Source organism: Apaloderma vittatum, unplaced genomic scaffold (assembly GCF_000703405.1).
Source record: "Apaloderma vittatum isolate BGI_N311 unplaced genomic scaffold, ASM70340v1 scaffold28873, whole genome shotgun sequence".
Lineage (NCBI taxonomy): Eukaryota > Metazoa > Chordata > Aves > Trogoniformes > Trogonidae > Apaloderma > Apaloderma vittatum.
In genome coordinates, this window is record NW_009710319.1 from 1 (window position 1) to 20116 (window position 20116).

The window sequence follows — 20116 nt, forward strand, 5'->3', positions numbered from 1 at the left end:
CCAGCCCCTGCCAAATCCCCTCCCTTTCGCTGCTGCTACCTCCTGCTAAAAATTAAAATAAAATGCATTGGGCCAAGGCTGTCTGTAGGCTTGGTGGTATTTTGGCACTGGTGCCTGCTGCGAGGTGTGAATCGGGATTTGCGCAAGTTCCACCAGCGCCGATGCGCGGAGCGAAGGCACAATGATGCAAGCCGGTGTCTGTTAATAGCGTGAAGGTTGCTTTTTCTTTTAGGACCCTGGGAATCAACGACTCCTGAGATCTTGCCATTAACACTAATGCATTTTGTATGAGTCTGTCACAGCAGGGGACCCGTGGCTCTCAGGACCAAGAGCAAAAACAAAGCCACCAGGTGCCCAGACGTGCAACACACAGCCTCAGCGACTTAACACACCCATCTGCTTAGCAAAGATGTCTGCGAATTAAATTCCTTCTTTAGGTACGATCCCAGGAGAGACTCCGGCGTACCAAAACCCTTCGCATTTCTCTGCCTGCACGGCAGGCTGTCTGCTTGCGCTAGTGCGCAGGGTAGTGACCATGGCTACAGCTGTTTTTTCCAGCAGTTGTTGGCCCCGGGTACCACAAACCGACTCTGGTGCTTCAGTTTTTTCTGCAGAGCTGACCCCTCCCTGTGACGCTTTCTGTGTGAGCGAGTGAGCGAGCGAACGTGGCTCCTGGAGGAAAAGTACAGAATGTGCTCTGCTTGCACGCTGACAAAAATTGATCTCCACTTTAATTAAAGCCTCTATTGTAAGTGACCTCGAGCTGCTAATGCATTTTAAAGACGAAGCCTTGCCAGCAGCAAATCTGTACGCCCCGATATGGAGGGGTGCAGGCTGTGCAGGTGACTGCAAGTCCCCAGAGGGTGTCCCTGCTGAAATCCCTGCGCGCCCAGGCAGGACACAGAGCTGATAGCTTCATCTGCTCACAGGGGAAACATGCCATCCTGCCACCAGCTTGTTCGATGGTCCCTGTTGCCAATGGGTTGTCTTTTCCCTCCTCCAGCACCACGGGTCACTTCTGCCTCTTTGCCCCCAGCACGTTATGGGGACGCAGCCACCAAAATCCTGGAGCAGAGGCCCCAGAAATAATGTAGGGAAGGAAATGGTTTGCTGTGGGTGAGTGGCAGAGTTTCCTTGAGGAGATGGCCTTGAGCTCTCTCCTTGTGCGGGACAGCACTAGGGTGATGATGGGCTACCTGATGCAACAGCCTCCAGCATGGCCTTGGCCTTGGCTTTGGAAAAATAACTTGTGTGTGTATATGTGTATGTGTATTTAAATACTTGTATGCTAGAAGAGAGTCATTCTTGCAATTAACTGACTTGAAAGGGGGAAAAGAGCACAAAAAGGCTCTCACAGGCAGGAAGCACATTGCCCGTACAGATATGAAAGCCCCTCCTCTCTGCAGCAAGACCCTGCCATGGCGCAGGGCCTGGGGATGCTGCAGCTGCTCTCGCAGGCACCATGGTAACATCACGGCACCGGCGCCTCACCGATGAGAACCCATGGGCTGGCTGTGCTGCACCGTGTGTCCTCGGCCCCCAGCTGTGGGGTGTTGTCCAGTGCCATGAGCTGCTGATGAGGGCTTGGGGATTGTGGGCGTCTACCCTGGGTTCATGTCATGAGGGTGACCGCGTGCTGTGGGGTGAGTTTTGGGGACCTGGGTCACTTCTTTCCACAGGTGAGCACTTGTTGCGGGACCAGGTGGTGGAACTTGTGTATTCCCAACCTGCCAGTGTCAGTCACCACCTGCCGCAGGGCAAGTTGCTTTTCATCCCACTGCTGCCAGGGAGGCACCCTCAGGAGAGCCCTGCATGGTGCAATCCCACCGGTGCACCCCCAAGCACACACCTCCTCCCAGCCCTGGCTCTGCCCCACTCCAAAGTTACGGCAGGAACTGGGTGGCACAGAGTTGATCCTGTTTATGGCCTGGCTCATGTTGTGTGTCCTGCCTGCTGGCACTGCCCGCTACCGCAGGTCTCTCACCCATATCACCACCGTGTGCTGCCCGTCACCATCCGTCAGGGCTCTGATGCGCCTGATGATGTATTCCTGGGCCTTTGAGAATGGATTATGTCTTCCACAGACAAGAACAAAATATAATAAACTTAAAATAGCTTCTTCCTTATGGAATATGCCAACAAGCCCTAGTGAAAACCCAGCAGAGTGTAAATTTGCATAAATTTGAATACATCTCCATAATTTCAGTCTCACCCATCAGACCTGCTCCCGTAATGAAGCACTGCCTGACATTGCAGGCAGCTGAAGGTATTTGACACATGCTAGGCCACAAATGCCACCACTAACAAGGCTCCTCAGTGCCACTGCTGCCTCAAGTCTTCTTAAAGATGGGCCGGAGTGACTGTCCCCAGCTGTCGGGTCCCTGCCTTCATCCCTTCCCAGGGACCCTCGGCACCAGCACCAAGCCTTCTTCCCCTTATACCAAGAGATGAGCTCTCTCAGCGCAGGGAATAACAGGATAAATCCCCAGGTAGGTGCAAGAAGGTCCTTATAACTGTCAGCCTGAGCTCAGAGGGAAGGAGCCAGCTCAGGCAGCTCAGTGAAGCAGGTGGGGAGGGAGATGTTTGCTCAGGACTGCACCTCATGCCACCACCCAGGGGACAGGATTGAGGTCCCTGAGAGGAGGAATGGGGGACCCCAAGCAGAGATCCCCCCACACAGAGCACACTGCTGGAAAGCAAAATAATCTTTTAAACACAACTAATGGGTCCAAGCCCTGACGGCTCTGGGCCACATTTTGAAATGTGTTTGAGCACTGAATTTCCATCGTGCATCCAGGAATATACCCTTCAACTGGCTGCATGCTCTGGGCAAATCCAGCATGGTTCTGGCTAAGCACAAGGTGCTGAGGTAGACCCCAGCTTCCCCAGATATCAGAGACAGAAATATCAGTGTTGAATTGTCCAAAAAGGACTCGTACCTTCAAAACACAGTTTAAAACCCAAAAGCAACACCAGGGAGGCCATGACTGTGTGGATAAGCCCTGACAGTGAGGATTTGCTGTGATTCCCTTCGCTGTGCAGACACTTTTATTCAGGTGGGAACTGCTTGTGGTTTAGATCCAACCAGGAGTGATGTGAGGGCCTGTGAGGGATGAAGAAGCAGCAGTGCATGTCCCCAGGGAGGTGGTGGCTGCCCCCAGCATGACACTATGCCATCAGGTCTCCGTATAGCTTTCATCGTACAGAGGGTTGATGTAGAAGACCTGGTGATCTTTGGGAGCCATCTCCTGCAGTGCCTTCTCCTCAAAGTCAACACTTGGTGGCTCCTGCAGCAGCATGGGAAGGAATTGATGGGAAAAGGAAGCAAAAACCCTTGGCAAAACCCCCCCAGCACCAAGTCCCTGCAGCAGCCGAGTTGCTGGTGATCTGTGGGAGGATGGGACCATCCCACCGACCCCTCCTGGCCTGGGGAAAGGAGGACCCCTGCTAGGTGCCCCACTGGCACTCCTGGCTTGAGCCATGTCCGCAAGCACCCCTGTGTCCCCAGGCAGTGCCGACTCACCACATCGAACATGGGGTTGTCGAAGCCTGGGTCACTGGCTGGTGCAGGGGACACTGGCTCCTCCGCTCTCTTCCAGGGCTGGAGCACGCGCAGGGTAGGCAACCTGGAGAGAGACCTGTGCGTCACTCAGCCGCATCCCTCCCATCCCAGCAGCTCCCCAGGGAAAACCCTGTATATTTAAGAGGTGAATGGGAAAATATGGGCGAGGGGGAGGAGGGGAGGAGTTTCAGGCTGTCTTTGAAAGGGGATGCTTGTACTCTTCCCCAGGGAAAACCATTCCCCGGGTAGAAACCATTAATTCTGGAAGGTTAGGACCTGCATCCTGGAAAGAAGAATTTATCAGACAATCCTAGCACAGGCTTTGCTTTGGAGCCATCCCCCCCGTGGCCCGAAATTAATTGCCACAGAGCTGACATCTGTTCCCATTACAGTTTCAACCAGCACTAATTACTTTTATTATTACTTTTATCATGTTATCGTTTTATCAACTTAATCACCATTATCACTTTTATTATTTTCATCATCACGCCTACCCTAAGGATCCCTTTCACCCAGCATCATCCCCTGTACCAGGCACCTGGTGCGGGTGGGCTCAGCAGTGGCTCCACACACGTCACTGTGTGTACTGAGAGCCCACTGGTACTTAAACACTGTAAAAACAACATATGGAGTTAGAGGAGCTGTGCTATCTGCAGGGAGGCTGTGCCAGGCCCTTTTTGGTGGAAACAGCCTAAATTCACTGTTTTGCTGGTGCCCAGGAAGGCTCTGCTGCATGGAAGCAGACTCTGCAGTCTCCCAGAGCATCCTGCCTAATTTGCAACATCCCCACTGTCAGATGCCTCCACGATGCTTGGGCAGCACTTCCCGAAAGGGCCCTGTCCCAGAGCCACTTGGGGACATGCATCAGGAGCAGGTCGGCCAGGGACGTGGCCTGGGTTCACGTTCAGCTCCATCTCCTGCAGCTACACGAAATTCCCTCCCGCTGCTGACAGAGCCAGTTTCAAAGGCCTGTCCAGCATCCAAAGAAGTGTCAGTGGAAGATAAATCATCAAGTAGCAATTATGGGGCTGGGAGTTCTATTTAGAAATTAAATGAAGGCGCAGGTTTATTGCTAGGAAATGTCATGTCAGCACGTGCCGAGCGGCAGGGCAAGTCTTCTTGGCCATAGTGGCTGCTGTGTGGCGAGAACACCCCAGAGGAGGAACTGAGAGGGAGGAAAAAATCTGCCTTGTGAGCCTGTGACACAGGGAGCCCAAGCACTGGGTAGCTCAGCACCCTCTGGCAACCATCAGTGCACTTTGCACATGCAAATTCAAGTGATTCCCACTCCTGTTTATAAAACATGTAAGGTCCACCCCACTTGCCCACAATTGGGTTAGGTGAAATGAGCAGTGGCTCAGTGGATGGCCTCGGGCTCCAAGATGTCCACCAAAAGATCCTGCAAAACTCTCCACGCGAAGGTGGGTGCATGAGCGAGGAGCAGAGGTGGGTGCCCCACGCCCCTGCTGTGGGCACTGCTGGGTTGCCCTATTCCCTGCCGGAGCTTGTCTCTAAGCTGTGAGGGGAAAAGCTGATGGAGAAGGGTATTTCTGACCAGCGCCCAGCTGTGGTGAGGTCAAGTGCCGTGCATCTCTGCCCTGGGACCTGCACACCACTCTCCACGCAGCATGAGCAACTAACGGACTAGAAGCTGCGTTTGCTTCTGAGTGGTGTCACTCTCTTTCATGGCTACAAAGCTGTGGGACGAGTGCTTTGAATTATTTTGATGCATTTCTGTTTAACAGCTGTCATTTTCAGCCCTCAGTTCCCCAGCAGGACTACAAACTAATGGTTACAAGGAACAGGAGATACGTTCCCAAGCAGCCTGACCAGGCTGTGCAGAGCTCCAACTGAGCCACAGCAGCCTCATTCCCACCAGGACACACTGTGCCACATGGCACCAGGTAGCAAGTCCCCCCAGCCAAGCACCAGTCCAAGAGTACAAAAGTGCCTTTCAGCCACCTCACCTTCAATAAAGCATGAGGAACAGGGGCAACAGTTTTAATTGAAAAGAGGGTAGACTGAGATTAGGTAGAAGGAAGAAATTCTTCAGTGTGGGGTTAGTGAGACACCAGAACTAGTTGCCCAGAGATGTTGTGGCTGCCCCATCATTGGAAGTGTTCAAGGTCAGTCAGGATGGGACTTTGAGGAACCCAATCTAGCAGAAGATGTCCCTGCCCCTGGCAGGAGGGTGGACTACATGATCTTCAAAGATCCCTTCCAACCCAAACCAGTAATGTTGGGTATAGCAGACTGCCTGGCCATGCTCACCACTGTAGGAACTCTGGGCAGCACTGTGTGCCCCTGCGCCACCAGGCTATCTGGAAAGACAGCCTGGGGTCACTGCTGCCCCCAAGCAGGAGAAGCCTGGTGATACACTGCCAGCAGAAGCCCCATACCTACCTTAGTTTTCCCTTTCTGTAGAGAAAGAGGATGCCTCCAAGGAACAGGAGACCGAAGAGTAGCCCTGAGACCATCCCTGCTGTGATCCTGTTCAATGTGTGGCTCCCCACTTGGCTGCTCAAAGTGCTGCCAGTGGCCGCCTCCATTTTGCCACTCGAGATGCCAAGTGCTTCACCTGGGAAAGGGCAGGAAGAAACAGGGGTGAGAACTGGACAGGGCAACACATGCCCACACCGAATCGTGCACAGGGCAGAGGGATCCTGTGGTTGGGTCTGGCACTGTTCACCTGGTTGATCGCCTTTCTCCAGGGAGGAGGTGGGGGGGATGCACAGCTGGGTGAACTCCTCTGGGACAAGCCTGTCTGGGACTGCTTACCCACACAACAACCACCAGGTCCCTGGCTGTGACCTACGTGCTCCTCAGTAGCTGCCAGCTCACATAGCTGCCTCCACACATAGTGTCCTGGTGGAAAGCAGCTCTGTAGAGAGGGACCTGGTAGGCACCAGGCTGACCATGACCAGATATGGCATGGTAGCACAACAATATCTTGGGCTGCATGAGGAAGCGGGTTGTCAGCAAGTCAAGGGAGGTGACCCTTTCCCTCTGCTCTGCCCTGGCAAGACACAGGTGGAGTGCTGAGCTGGGCTCTTCTCAGCAGTGCCCAGTGATAGGGCAAGAGGCAATGAGCACAAACTGAAACATGGTAAATTTCACTTAAATAAAAGAAGAAACTGTTTTACTCCAAAGGTGGTCAAGCATGAGGACAGGTTGCCTGGAGATGTTGTGCAGACTCCATCCTCAGAGACATTCAAAATACAGCTGGACATGTGGACTGCTGGTGGGGGACAAGGAGCTCTGGAGAGCAGTGGGTTTAGGTGCACCCATGGGAGACCTGCTGAGGAGATCAGCGACATTACCGTGCTGTGCTATGTCCTCCATGATGTCTGCTGCCAGCTGCTCTGCAGTGGTGCCTGTCTGTGCCCCTGCTTCATCATCGATCAGCACGATTTGGATGAGAGGAGTGGAGCTTCGGGGTATGACTCCCAGGAAGGTCTGTGCTTTGTGCACCTTGGATATGGCCATCTGCACACCGGCATACTTGGGCTTTTCAAAACACAAGCAGACACGTAAAGCCCAAGAGAGGTAGGCAGAAATAAGTCACCTCTACAGTCAGCCACGATGGATGCACCAGCAAACTCCACCTATAAATCTTCATGTGAACCACATCACAAAGCTGCCATCCCTTTTACCGCAGTGCCATTGCATTTCTCAAATGAGATGATGTTCAGATCTCCCCTCCTTTCCAAGTTGTGACAAGCCCCCGGCACACAGCATCCCCCCATGGAGGCAAGCACGCCAGAAAGCAATTTCACACAGCACACCCATTAAATGTTGTATTAAGACATGTGCGGCTGCGAGGAGGGCAGGCAGCAGCCTTTCAGCTCTGGATAAAGAGAGCAATACTCTGATATCGATCCTCCCAGCGTAACTCAGAGCACGCCTCCCCGCTCTGGCAGCTCCCAGCCAGGAGGAGGGATGTCAGCCTGTGTCTGACAAGCAGCAGCGTGGAGCGATGCCTTGTGGAGCACACATCTATCTGAGTGCTGACCAGTGCCCGTCACCTACCCAGTGCTTGCACACTGGGGAATGATGAAGCGCAGAGCTGGGAACCACCACCCAGAGGCCATGGGATTCTCTGTTTGCATGATCCCCGCTGCAAGGGCTGACCTCCCATATTATTTAGACCCTGACCTCCTGTGTTTTCTAAACGAGGATTTCCAGCAAGCCCCCCTGCATCCTTCCCCATCTGCATGCTGGCAGTTGCTCCCACCCTGTACTGGTAGGGCCAGGGTGGCTGTTCTGGAGGGCAAGGGAGGCTACACCAGCTCCCGCGGCAAGCCAGCTCACCTAAGAGGCCAAATGTAGGGTGTGAGCCCTGCAGGGTGATGGGGGGGGTGAGGTTGAACCCCCTGCATTGCTGGGGATGCATAATCCCCCACCCAACAGCCCCACCAGCATCAAGTCAGCAGCAGATGTGGTGTGGCCAGCAGCTTGTGGCTTCATTAAGCCCCTCCCAATCCATACCTGGCTCAGGAAGTCTTGGACCAGTCTGTCTTGAAACTTTTGGAGGTCAAAATTCCGAGTGAAATCCAGGTTAATGGTGGCTCCTGCAGCCCGAAAACAGACATGACATTGTTATCGAGCCTGAGTGGAGGGCTGCTGGGGCAGCACAGCTCTGGCTGCCACAAAAGGCACTGGGGACCTTTCAGTACATCCATGCAACTAGTCTGGCTGGCTGAGCTCTGGAGAGTCTGCTCCACAGCCCTGCCTGAGCAGTGCTGGCCCAAGAAAACTCTCCCTTCCTTGCTGGTCTTTTCATCAACTGGGTTTGATGAAAGGCTTTTGGTTTCCACCATATTCCAGAGAAAAGCTTTTCCTGGAAAGCCTTGTCGCACGTATCCTTCTGGGAAGCTCTGCATGCACCTAGTTTTGGGGCCGCAGGGCTGTAATTCAGGATGGTACTCTGGTTTTAGAGGGAAGGCAGAGAGGAGGGGAGGCCTGAGCTCCTCGTAGTACTGCACTGCAGTCACTGAGTCCAATAGTTCCCTTGGCAAAAGCACAAGTAAGCATTTGTCAAAATATGAAATTCTCCTAAAGGCTTTAAGGGGCTCTGCTTTTAGGAGCATACTGGAGAAACATATGGTGCCATTTTAATGGATTTGGTACGATACACCAAATATCTAGGTACAATTATGCATGAAAAATCCCCCTCAGCAACCTTCCAGGCAGATTAATGGAGAAGCACCCATTCATTGCAGGGGAATGCTGTCAATCTGCATGTTTTTATTTTAAACAAAATGAAATGAACTTGCTGTTGGAAAAGGTGACATTACAGTGAAAAAGGTACATTTTCTTTGAGTGTTTCCCATTGCATAAACTCAGCAGAACCCTATTAGCTTGACGAGCTGTGACATCCTGACAAGGATAAACCAGAGGTAGGGACAAAGGGCTGAAACTCAAAACAGGCTCCTAAAAACCAGGCTGATGCTTCAGAGAAATGTTCCAGGAGGGTGGCAAATGGGATGCGGATGGGACCCATGGATGGGACTCGTGGAAACAGCGACACAGCAAAACTTCAGCCCATGGCCATGAGGACCCCCTGCACCCAGCTTTTCCCCGCAGAGCCAGAGGAAGGGGAATGGGGCAGCCATCACGGTGCGGAGGAGGATTTGGGCTGTGCCCCCCACTCACCGCAGACCCCGCAGCAGTGGCCAAGAGGCTGCAAAGGGCTCTGGCACGCCGGCGCTGGGCACTGCCTCCCCGACGCCCCGAGCAGGGCCGCACAGATGCGGTGGCTGTCCTAAAGGAGAGCAGGGCAGCGTCAGTCTTTCACCCTGCAAATTGCAATGGCACTCTCTTAAAATTGCAATGGGAGGACTAACCGGGGCGTTCCCGCAGGCGCAGCCAGACTTGTCGAGACAGCCAGTGCCTGTCACCTGGAGAGTGCCGTTGCCGTGAAACTGCAGCGGGGCAGAGGGTGCCCGCAGGTACTCGGCCCAGGCCTCGGGGCTGCTGAGCTCCTGTGCAGAGAAAAGCAGTGAAGGGGGTGAGTATCCCCAGCCAGTCCCAGCGCTGTCCCCGGGCACCCGTTCTGGGCCACCCGGACACCTGGTGCCACATCTGATGGGCAGCCCCATCGTAGGCATCGAGCGCAGCAGGGAAATGCTGCCAGTATGCCCATTTGGTTTTTTTCACAAGGCTAACAGAGAAACACTTTCTAATTTAAAACTCCCTCAAAAAGGACCACAAATAAATCATGAAATGGCTGGGCTTTTTTTTTTTTCTACTTGCTTTTCCTCTTTCTGCTGGCCTAGAGAATTCAAGTGGCCTGCTTTTAATTACTGGCAGGAAGGGGCTAGATTTGAGGTGTTTTCCTTCAGTCTGGGAAGGGTTTCTGTGGGCTCAGCATTAGTAGAGGTTGAGCTGGACTGAGCAGCCTCATCCTACCAAGCTGCTGGTACTTCCCTCACCCGCTGTGTTCCATAAGAGCCTTCTCCATCCCTCTACATAACAGGAGGATGTCTCAGGCCCTGGAATGCTACGCAGAGCAAGGAGTGGGCTCAGTACAAAGGGACAAAGTAGCTTATAAGGCCATTTTGGGGGAAGTATGCTAGAATCACAAAAATAAAAAGCACCTTCTCCTCTTCTCTCATTGCTCAGCAGCAGCCTCTGCCCGGGGGCGCAGCCTGCTGCAGTCCCTGGGGAGTGGATTTGGTGGGGATGATGTGCTATGGGTTAGTCTCCGGGCATCAGCGGGACTCACATCACTCCAAGCACCCAAGACCATCCACGTCTGCATCCCTGGGGCTACGTGTGCCGGAGGTGAGCTTCATTGGGGTGCTGCCTCATCCAGACTCGTCTGCACCCACCTGGGCACTGCCTGAGTTTATTAGGCAAAACGCAGTTACGTAAAGCCTGGCCCCAAAATGGCAGCTCGCAAGCAGCGCAGCGCTAGAAATAATAACTTATGAAATGTCTACCACATCTCTGAGTCCTGAAAGGAGCCTGTGTTTACTGTTGCAGCGCCTGTGATCTTTCACTCCTCTGACCCGCAAGGGATGGGGCTCATCATGTGCTGATTCCCAGGCTGAAACACAGCAGGCTGCTAGCGTTTCTATAATTATCCCTCAAATCAATTAAAGAGCAGAACCGGAGCAAAGCTGGGAGATGATCACTGGGCCACGGGCCATGTTAAGGTCAGGGGCAGGAGGGAGGTGTCCCCAGAGGGTCCCTTAGCAGCACAAGTTGCGGACACATGCCTGGGAAGGGAACAGCCCCTGGGTGCCAGATAAGATGCCATTTGCTGGTGGTTTGACCCATGCACATTGGCCTTTTTGTAAAAAATGTGAATTGCGAGACAGTCCATGTTCCCACACCACAAGGAAGTGATAACAAAGTGGCAGAGATAAAAATTGAGACCATCTGCAGCAGCAGGAGCCCATGAAGCTGCAGCGCCATGGGAGTGCCCCATCTCCCCACACATCACTGCTCCTCCCCAGTTTGTCCTTCCACACCTGAGGAGGTGTCGAGCCGGTTTCTCATCATCCCCACGTTACCTGGCCCATGAGAGAGATGCTGCGGAGTTTAATCACTTGCTGTGACGAGTCGATGTTTACCCGGAAGGAGGTTTCAGGCTGGAAGATAACATCGTCGTAGTGGCACGGGACACGTTCTTCATCTACAGAAAAGATGCGCCCGCTTGGCTCAAGCGCTCTGCCGGGGGACACAGCCTGCCACAGCCTGGGGTCAAACCATGTGTGCTGCTCAGCATCGGCAAACCTCACTGTCTCCCCTGGAAAAGCAACAGCAAAGGCTGAGCGTGACCCGGACCCAAATCCAGATGGATGCATGTGGGTTGGTAAAACCTGGTACTACTTGGCCCAAAGCAGAGGAACTTGTCCTGTGGGTGGGGAGCAAAGGGCTGGCCCTGGTGTCACCCTCCCAGGCAGCTGCCACAGGCACCTCCGGGAGCTCAGCAAAGCTTTTCAGGGCTCGGGGCTGGGGTCTCAGCAAAAAAGCTCAAACCCCACTTCTAGCTGCAGGCTTCCGGCTCCAGATCCCACGGGATATTTTTCCTCCTCACTTCTTTAAAGGTTACCCTTAAGTTTAGGGAGGAAAACAGCTGCCCAAATGCTGAATAACAGCTAAACCAGATAAAAATGGGTGTGATAATTCATGCTCCAGTTTCAAAGCAGCTTGGCAGGCCTGCAGAAACGTGACCAGCCCTGTTCCGCACAGCGGGTAACCCCCAAACCAGTGCCCCATTTAACCACTAATTATGTAACCATTAACCGTTTCCCTGCTGGTTACAGTTAGTATCGTAACACAATGTCCTGATTCTTTTTCACCCTTCCCAACAGCTGAATCTCTACCAATTCAGCTAGCAGGTGGCCATTTATTGACTGAATTATTTGTATTAGTTTTAAAATCAAACTTAAAAAAATCCATTTGTGTAAGTTGCCCAAGAAATGCCCATTGATTCCAGGGGAGCAACATGTGGCCAGCAGGGAAAGCTCAGTGCAAAGCACAGCTGCCAGAGCATCCCTGATAGCGGGCAAACAGCCCCAAAACAGGAAAATTATAGCAATGAAGGATTTTGGAGTGGCTCCAGACAGCCTGATGCTACCGTCCTTCCTCTGGGCAGACCTGTTTGGACTTGTTATCTCTTTTTTCCCTTTTTTATTTTGCCAGTCAGAGCGCAGGCACAGGCGCTCTGCTTGTACTCTTCCTTTCCTGTGGCCAGACTAAAAAGTCACTTGCCACTGAAAGCACCAGGTAGCTCTTAAATATCCCAAAATACATCTCCCTAGCAAACAGCTTTCAGAGTAATAACAGGCACCGATGAAACAAACCTGCTGTCTCGGTCACAGAAAACCTGGGCTGGAGGCTAAGAGGGGAGGGAAGGATGCGCTCATGCCAAAATGCCTGCACACATCGGGCCAAAGGCCAGCTTGCTGCAGTGGCTGTGGTTCAGCTCACCAGTGTGTAATTCTCAACCAGTTTTCTTTAGATATACCATGGCAAAGAAAATGAGGGCTTTGATGTGGCTACATGCTTAACAGGCAGGGTAAAAGACAAGCAATATTTGCCTCTCTGCTATAGCTTCAAAGGCTTCCCTACTGTAATTACTTTTTTTAGGAGACAGGTGATCTAGCAGAAAAGAAAGATCTGATGTGAGAGAGGTCATCAAAGAAGACGTAGGTATTAAAAGAGGAGTGATTCACTTTGCTCTGAGGTTGGACACAGCAAAGATCTTTGTAGAAGCATTTGGGCTGAATTTGCATGATTAGTCATGGGCTGATAGGGGACTGGTCTGGGCACAAAATACCTGAGTCACAGCCTGGATCCCAGCTGCCATCGAAAGCTGCAAATCCAGCACCAGATGCCAGCACGAATTCTCCATTCAGGGGCAGGTACTAGACAAAGAGATTCAGAGTATTACTGGGCGGTCCTGCTGCCAGCCACCCAGGCTTGTAATCAAATAACAGTGCTAATTATTAGGCTGCCTATTACACTTGCTGTCTCCGAGGCACTTTATAGCCATTAGGAGTTACCCGCACTGTGCCCCACGTTAATGGGAATGTATCAGCTCCTATTATCACAGATGGGGATGCTGCAATGGGAAGAGGCAGTTTGACATTATTGTCCAGCAACACAGAAAAGCATCAAGCGTTCAGGGAAACAAGCACAAGTAAAAAGCAAAGTAAGCTCTTTTGACAGCTCCTTGCTCCTCTTGTACATGCTCCCAGCAGCTCAAGAATGGCTTTTTACATCAGTAAGCCATGAAAAACCCAACCTTACTCTGCAAGTGCTCAGAGGTCCCCTTGCTTAATGAGTTCCCACCTCCAGGGCTCCACTTGCTCAGCAAAAAAACAACTCAGGAGCCCAAGCAATGCTTGGTGAGGTGTCAGCTAGTGGATTTGAGCTTGGCATGAGCTAAGGAAAGCACACAAAGGCATTTGGCTTTACTTGCCATCACTAGACCCTCTTCTTGTTGGGTAGAACATCACCAGCAGGTAGTCAGGGTCACCATAATTGAGTGGATTCAGCCTGGCCAGGCTTCCTCTTGGGGGCGTAAGGATAAACCTCAATGGATGCAGCTCTGCCATGAGAGCCCCTTCAGCAAGCAGCTGGGTCACCAGCTGGCACTGCTGGCTCCAGGACAGGCTACTGGTTCACAGCACACAGGTTATTCAGCCCAGCCTACCTTATTTTGTGTTTAGAAACCACCAGAGAGAAAGCTGAGGTTTCCTCCAGTATTTTCACATGTCAAGGAGTGATGTTCAAGGCTCCCTTCTCCTCCAACTCAGTCTATCCAGGGTTTTAGTATCACTCCCCAGACAGCAGCTGGAAGCCCTCCAGGACTACGCTATGCCGATGCACTGGGTTCTGTGCTCAGGCAGAGGCACAGTAGATGGGATTTTAAGGTTTCATCTATTTAATTGGTCTTTAAATATGCATGTAGGTTAGAGAAAGCAAGACTTATGAATGACTGCTGTGGGTGGCTGTGATAGCTCTCTGTTCTTAGGCCAGTCTTGCTCCATCAGAGAATCTGAGGATGCTCTGTCCCTCACAGGGACCACCAGGGGCATGACAGGGCATGGGCCATGGCAAAAGGCTCCTCATCCTCAGGCTATAAGCAGCTGTTTAGAAGTTTAGTGCCATGGCAGTATGGTCCTTTAAAAGCCATAGCCCATGTTGCCCTCTTGTTTCAGGAATCATGAGAAACCAAGGTGGAGAGTAGAGGGCGGCTGCCACTGAAACAGCCCTGCAGTGCTCCTGCTCACTGTCTGCTTCAGACCCAACAATGTCATACATTCAGCTGGACAAGAGGGGATGACTAGGTGAGTAGTTGAGACTGGGCAATGTCTGCCCAGAGTGTATGGAGTCTCTCCATCAGCCAGGAAGAAGCTTTCCTATGGACACTGCTCCATGAGGCCACAGCACATGACACACCTGACTGGAAACCATGCCTTCACATTCTCTGAATTGAATTTCTATTACTCTTGAGTAAAGCCATTCTTTTCCAAGACTGAGGCACTGGAGGAGACTGAAAGGTCTGCCAGGATACAAACAGCAACATGCCCTTTAGCTGCAGATATCAAAGCTGTGTGTAGTGATGTTTGAAGCTCAGGACTTGGCCTGCTTTGAGGTGAGCTATGCTACCAGCTTCTTTCCCAAGGTGCTTCATTTCAGAAGTGCTCTGGCTGTTTTTCCTGTGAGACCATGCAGGAATGGGCGGTGGGACACTTTGGATTAGTCAGCTAATGCCAAAACCCAGGGCAGATACCAGCCAGGTCCCTTCTTCCAAACCCTCTGGGCCATTTCAGGCTGGAGTCCCTCCCTGATGCATTTTGCACAGTTTGCAGGTTGCTACCCCACAGTTTTCTGTGCATGACAGGGCCAAGCAGGGAGGGTGGCCAGCTGGCTGCTGGGATGCAGCTGAGCTGGTCAGCGTGGGGTTTTGGATGGGATGCAGTGGATCGTTTCACCAAGGCAGGGTACAGCAGCCACTCATGGACACTGGGGCCTGTAGCTGCAGAGACCTTTGGGTAGAGGAACAGAGAGCAGCTGCGGGTGACAGGGATGGGTGACACAGCAGAGCCATGCCTGGCTGACCTCTACTTGTTTTTCCAGGCTGTAGAATTTGACGCTTGTGAGTGCTGTGGTTGGATCAAGACAACCGTGTTGGGAAGTCCCTGCCTGCCTGGCAGCTTTCCCTGTAGTTACCAAACACTTTGACTATGTCTGTGGGTCAGAGCTTCCCACACACCTCGCTGTGGCCATGCAGGACACAATCAGCTTTCCTGTCCTGAGGGCTGTTTGTTCAGATCTTCACAAATTAACTGGGAGGAGAAAAAAAGCCACAGAGACAACACTTATACAAATATGCTCCTGCTTTTGCAAAGCCACATCACTCATGCTGCTCCGGGGAGCAATGTGAGAGCATTGTGTGCACAAGTTATGCACAGAGCAGAGCAAGGAAAGCCTGGTAAGGATTCACATGGCGTGCCTCAGTTCAGTGTGGCAACAGTGGGGATGAGGTGGGCTTGCTTGGTTAGAGACACGCGTGCATGCTTGCACACACAGGTGCACTAACGCTGGTCCGATGACCAACTGAGGTCGTGTCCTCCCAGGCCTGGGAGGGCCAGGGTGAGCGGGGTCTGCACGGGCGTAGAGCAGGCGCAGGATCAGTAACACATGGCACTGATCCTTCCCACAGGGAGAGGTGGGAGAAAATGCTAAACCTGCCTCACACCTGCAGTGGCTGCGCAGAGCTCTGGAGACACTGGCCTCTGGGCTCTCTCGAGAAGATGAAGCTGCTCCATCTGCCACTGGAGATCCCCCTCCGTCACCCCAAAACCCCAGGCTGGCTGGACTCCCCAAGCCGAGAGGAAGCTGTCCATGTGAGCATGAATGTGACAGGGAAATGAGAGTCCCACAGCACATAGTGTCCCAGTTGCTGACCCCTTCATACTCTGGGACTGCTCAAACATTGTTAGCAGCAGCCCTGGAATTAAAATGCAACACAATACAGTGCAAGCCAGGGATGGAGTCACCTCATCTTCACAGACATGAAGTGCAAGAAGAGCCCTGTACTTTGGCTTTGTAGCAGAAATTCCTGAGGCTGGCCCCCCCAAAGCCACAGCTCCTTGCCCACCAAGGCAGACATGCTGTCCATCCACCACCAGCTCTCCTCAGTATGAACACCACGGGGCAGCATTTCAGAAGTGGCTTTGCCATCCAGTGGATCTTAGTTTGCAAATCACTTGTGCTTTGGGTTTTTTCCCTGTAACTGAAGTTAAGCATCGCAGCTTGCTGCAGAGGACAAATGGAGACTCGGGTTGGGCAGTGGCTTTCTGCATTCAGGAACTTGGTATAGAAATTGCATATAGGCTGGGTCATTTTCCAAGTACATTTTGAACTGAGCAATGACATGTACCAAAGGACTGGAGCCAAAAAGCTGGCAGTTTCATCTGCTTTTCCTTGCTCTGCCAACCTGTACTCCAGGGCCATTAATACAGAGAACTTAGAGTCCCATTAGTCATTTCCCACTCCTTATACTGGTAAATGACTTATCTCCTCAGTTATCATTATCAAGTGTAGTGACAATTGAAACACAGCCATCCTTTTTCTTATCAAGTCAGCAAAGAAAAAAAAAAAAGAGGAAGTATCCCATGTGCCTCTCAGTCCAGAGTCACCACTTTCACAAACCCAGTGTTGCACCACCACTGAGGAGAAATTGCACTGGCCCAACGCATAAGTGAATATGAAATTAACTTCTGAAATGCAAAAAGGAAAACTAGCAAAGGCCCAAGAGGTGGCTTTTGAAGTGGGTGGCTTTGATCCAGCCTCTGGCACATCCTGGCTCTGCTTGATTCACAAGCAATGGGCTGAGATGCCTGACAGCAGCAGTGTGATTGGCATGTCACTATCACAGCACAGCAAAAATACAGCACTTCTGCTTGGAGTCCAGGTGAGCAATGCAGTCAGCTGTCTCACCAAGCCTTGTTTTAATTCACAGGATCAACATATTTTAATTCCTTGTTCAAGTGAGACTGTGTCACCATCCTCATCATACAACGCTGAGACAGCACAGGCATGCTGGGGTCTGCAGCGCTGCACCCATGGGTGCACAAGTGAGCAGGTCAGTAGCTGGGGTAGAATGTGAGGGTGCTGTAACTCACCACAGGCATTAATGAACAAGGAAATTGGTTTCTGTATCACCTCTCCCAGTCCGGCTTTGCTGGGGCAGTAGGCAGTTGGGGCAGCAGGCAGCTTGGGCAGCAGGCAGGCATCCCCTGCCCATGGGTGAGAATAGTGGGGGGATTTCCCAACACCCATCAGGACTGGGGGAGTCTCAGCTCTGCTGGGCTTGTGCATGCTTGGGTGAGATCCAGCTGCTGGCTAAAGGCCCCAGAAAGGCATGGGGCCAGAATCATCCGCAGGTGAATCCCTTTGACGGCTCTGGAGCGTTGCCAGGGGCTTGCTTGCCGCAGCATTTCTTAGGCTCATTAGAGTGGGTTCATTCACTCACTTTTCTGCATGTGTGAAGTTCCCACCTGCATCCTTGGACCAGTCCTCCCTTGCTGCTGCCCACCCCCTCTCAATGCTCCCAGCCTTCCGCCAGATCTGAGCTGCCCCCATCATGGCCCACCAGTCTCACACTGGCTATTCCAAATCCCCCATGAGAGGAGTTGGCAAGGCAGGATAACCTGCAGCCACCTCAAGACCTCTGGGGGGACTTGCTGCTGCACTACAGCCTTGCTGCTCAAATTGCTCCATGCCCAGGCACATGCCTCCATAAGGAGCAGGTCTTCAGCGTCCTGAGGAAAACAGGCAAAAAAAGGCATTTTTTTTAATCCCCATGAAACCCACACTCAGGTAGGCTGGCGCAGTGTGGAGCAGGGCACAGAAGCTAGCGCTCCTCTCCACAGGAGCCATCAGCAGTGGGCAGAAGATGCCCACCAGCCTTCCTCTGCTCCCAGCAATAACTCACCCTTCTGATTCCCCTCTCACTGCAGAGCAGGCAGGGGCACAGGCAAGGCAGAAGTGCGCCGGAGAACGTCATCATTTCAGCGTCATCCCCTGCAAGCTAACGAGACGCTGGCTGCTCTCCCCTGCCTACATCCCTGCCTGCCCCTCCTGCGAGGCAGGGTCCTTCGGCAGCAGTGGCGCGGCCACACTCTCATTCATGCAGGAGCTGGTTCCCCACTGTGTCTTCTCCTTGTGTTTCACGTTGCATTTTGGGGTGTGGGCTCCCTGCATCGCCTGCCCAAGCTGGCCTTGTCACTGCATCCCCTAGCACACTGGGTTCCCAAAACACCACGTTCCCACCCAACCCCACAAAGGAGAATCAACTCCTGGCCATCCCGTGCAGGTGCTGGCTGGCAAACCTGCTGCTAAACCACCTCACACATCTCAAGGGTGTCTGCAAGCTGCTTCACTCCTCACAGGCTTTAATAACTCCTCCTGCCAGAAACTAGCCTGCAAGGAGCCAATAAACTCAGGGAGACAACTGTAAAAGGCTGTTTTTTACCGCGCTCCTTTTGCAGGGCACAGCATGAGCGCTGCCGGAGAAAAGCCTGTGCTGGCACACACACATGCACATATGCACTCCTGTGAAGATTTTTTACCCTCATCGCAGGAGAAGGAAAAACAATGCCTTTTCTGGGTGTCTCATTACTCTGCTGCTCAGGAAGCAGGGGGGAGGAAGCACTGATGCCTGGGACGAGCGCAAACTGTAGCAATTCATTAGAGCCGGTGCCCCTGGAGAGCAATTGGCATTTCGAGATCAATCTCTGCCAGGAACCGAGCGGGAGCATCCTGCAGCAAAGCCGAGTACATTCTGCTCTTGCAATTAGGCAGCTAAAAATATAAGGCTGGACTGGGCGTCCCTGGTTAGATCCCAGTGCCCTGCATGCTCCCGACCCTCACCCAACCTTTGTGGCCCCTCACCAGGGAGGGGGTGTGGGTGGCTGCCACCAGGTGGGGGTGCCTGCCACCACTGTGGCAGGACTGGGTGATGGGACAGAGCTGGAAAGGTGGCCTCCGCACTGCTGAATAACCCCGGCCAGTGCCCCGACCTGGCAACATGGGTGTCAAGCGAGGCTGCTCTGCGCACGTGGCTAAACCCGACTCCTGCCACCCCAAAAATAGCAAGTGGCATCATCCACCTCTGGCCTGCACTACAGTGCTGGCCATCTTGGGTACAAACTGCACCAGGCTTGGAGGTATCGGGGCAAACATCAGGCTCACAGCAACAGCCGTGCTCTGGCCTGCCTGCCCTTGGAGGCACAGCCACAGCCAGAGGGTCCAAACCCCTCAGAAAAGCCCTTCTCCCTCAGCAGACAAGCAAAGCCAAAGCTCACCTTATCCTGGAGCACCCATGTCAGGCACCGCCACCCTGAGCACCTCCATCTTTTTTGTGGATTTACTCCCAGGCACCTCTGAAAGCCAGCTAAATACTGATCTGCATCTTTAGGCAGCTAAGTACCATAGAAAATCCAGCCTAATCACAGCAGTTGTGCTTCAAAGTCACTTATGCTTAAACTGGATTTGGATTTAGTGTGTGGCTGGATTAGGGACCCACTTGAAACTTCAGATCAAATAACCACTGGACTGGGTGATAAACAGGTCTCCTCCGAGCGGGAAGGTGGGCTGCGTGTCCCAACAGCCTTGGCCGCCTCCCAAGAATGAAGCTCCCAGCTCTTGGCTGGTGCCCCCATGGGATGGATGGAGAGAGGAGCTGGGGGGTCACCGTACAGAAGTGTTTGCTTTAATGTAAATGTCTAGGAGGGGCTGATAGCAGCACATGAAAAGCCTCCGGCACCCCAGGTCTCGCTCCACTCAGCTGAGGAACCAGGATGAGAGGTCTCACGTTGCCTCTTCACCAGTGGGGCACTGGCACCGAGCATCCCCTCCGCACCTTCTGCAGCAGTCACCCTTCCCATGAAAGTCAATGAGAGCCCAGCCTCTGCCCCAGCCATGAATTTCCTCCTGCGCTACTCTAGCAAGCAATTCTCTACATTTTTTTTACTTTTTTTTTTGACCAAAGGCTGTATAGCATCTCCATGGTGACTCTAAAGC

The 20116-nt window shown here is 52.7% G+C and overlaps 1 protein-coding gene across 1 annotated transcript in view; it reads right to left on the minus strand.

Moving 5' to 3' along the window:
- Positions 1–3176: 3176 nt before the first annotated feature.
- The window catches only part of AMN (amnion associated transmembrane protein), a 20792-nt gene continuing 3852 nt past the window's right edge, over positions 3177–20116 (minus strand). The window contains exons 4-12 of the mRNA XM_009867266.1: positions 12855–12942; positions 11083–11318; positions 9409–9546; positions 9218–9326; positions 8051–8133; positions 6883–7069; positions 5966–6140; positions 3524–3626; positions 3177–3287 (exon numbers count right to left, since the gene is read on the minus strand). Of these exons, the coding sequence (XP_009865568.1) occupies positions 3177–3287; positions 3524–3626; positions 5966–6140; positions 6883–7069; positions 8051–8133; positions 9218–9326; positions 9409–9546; positions 11083–11318; positions 12855–12942 (1230 nt within the window). The remainder of the gene's footprint in view (positions 3288–3523; positions 3627–5965; positions 6141–6882; positions 7070–8050; positions 8134–9217; positions 9327–9408; positions 9547–11082; positions 11319–12854; positions 12943–20116) is intronic.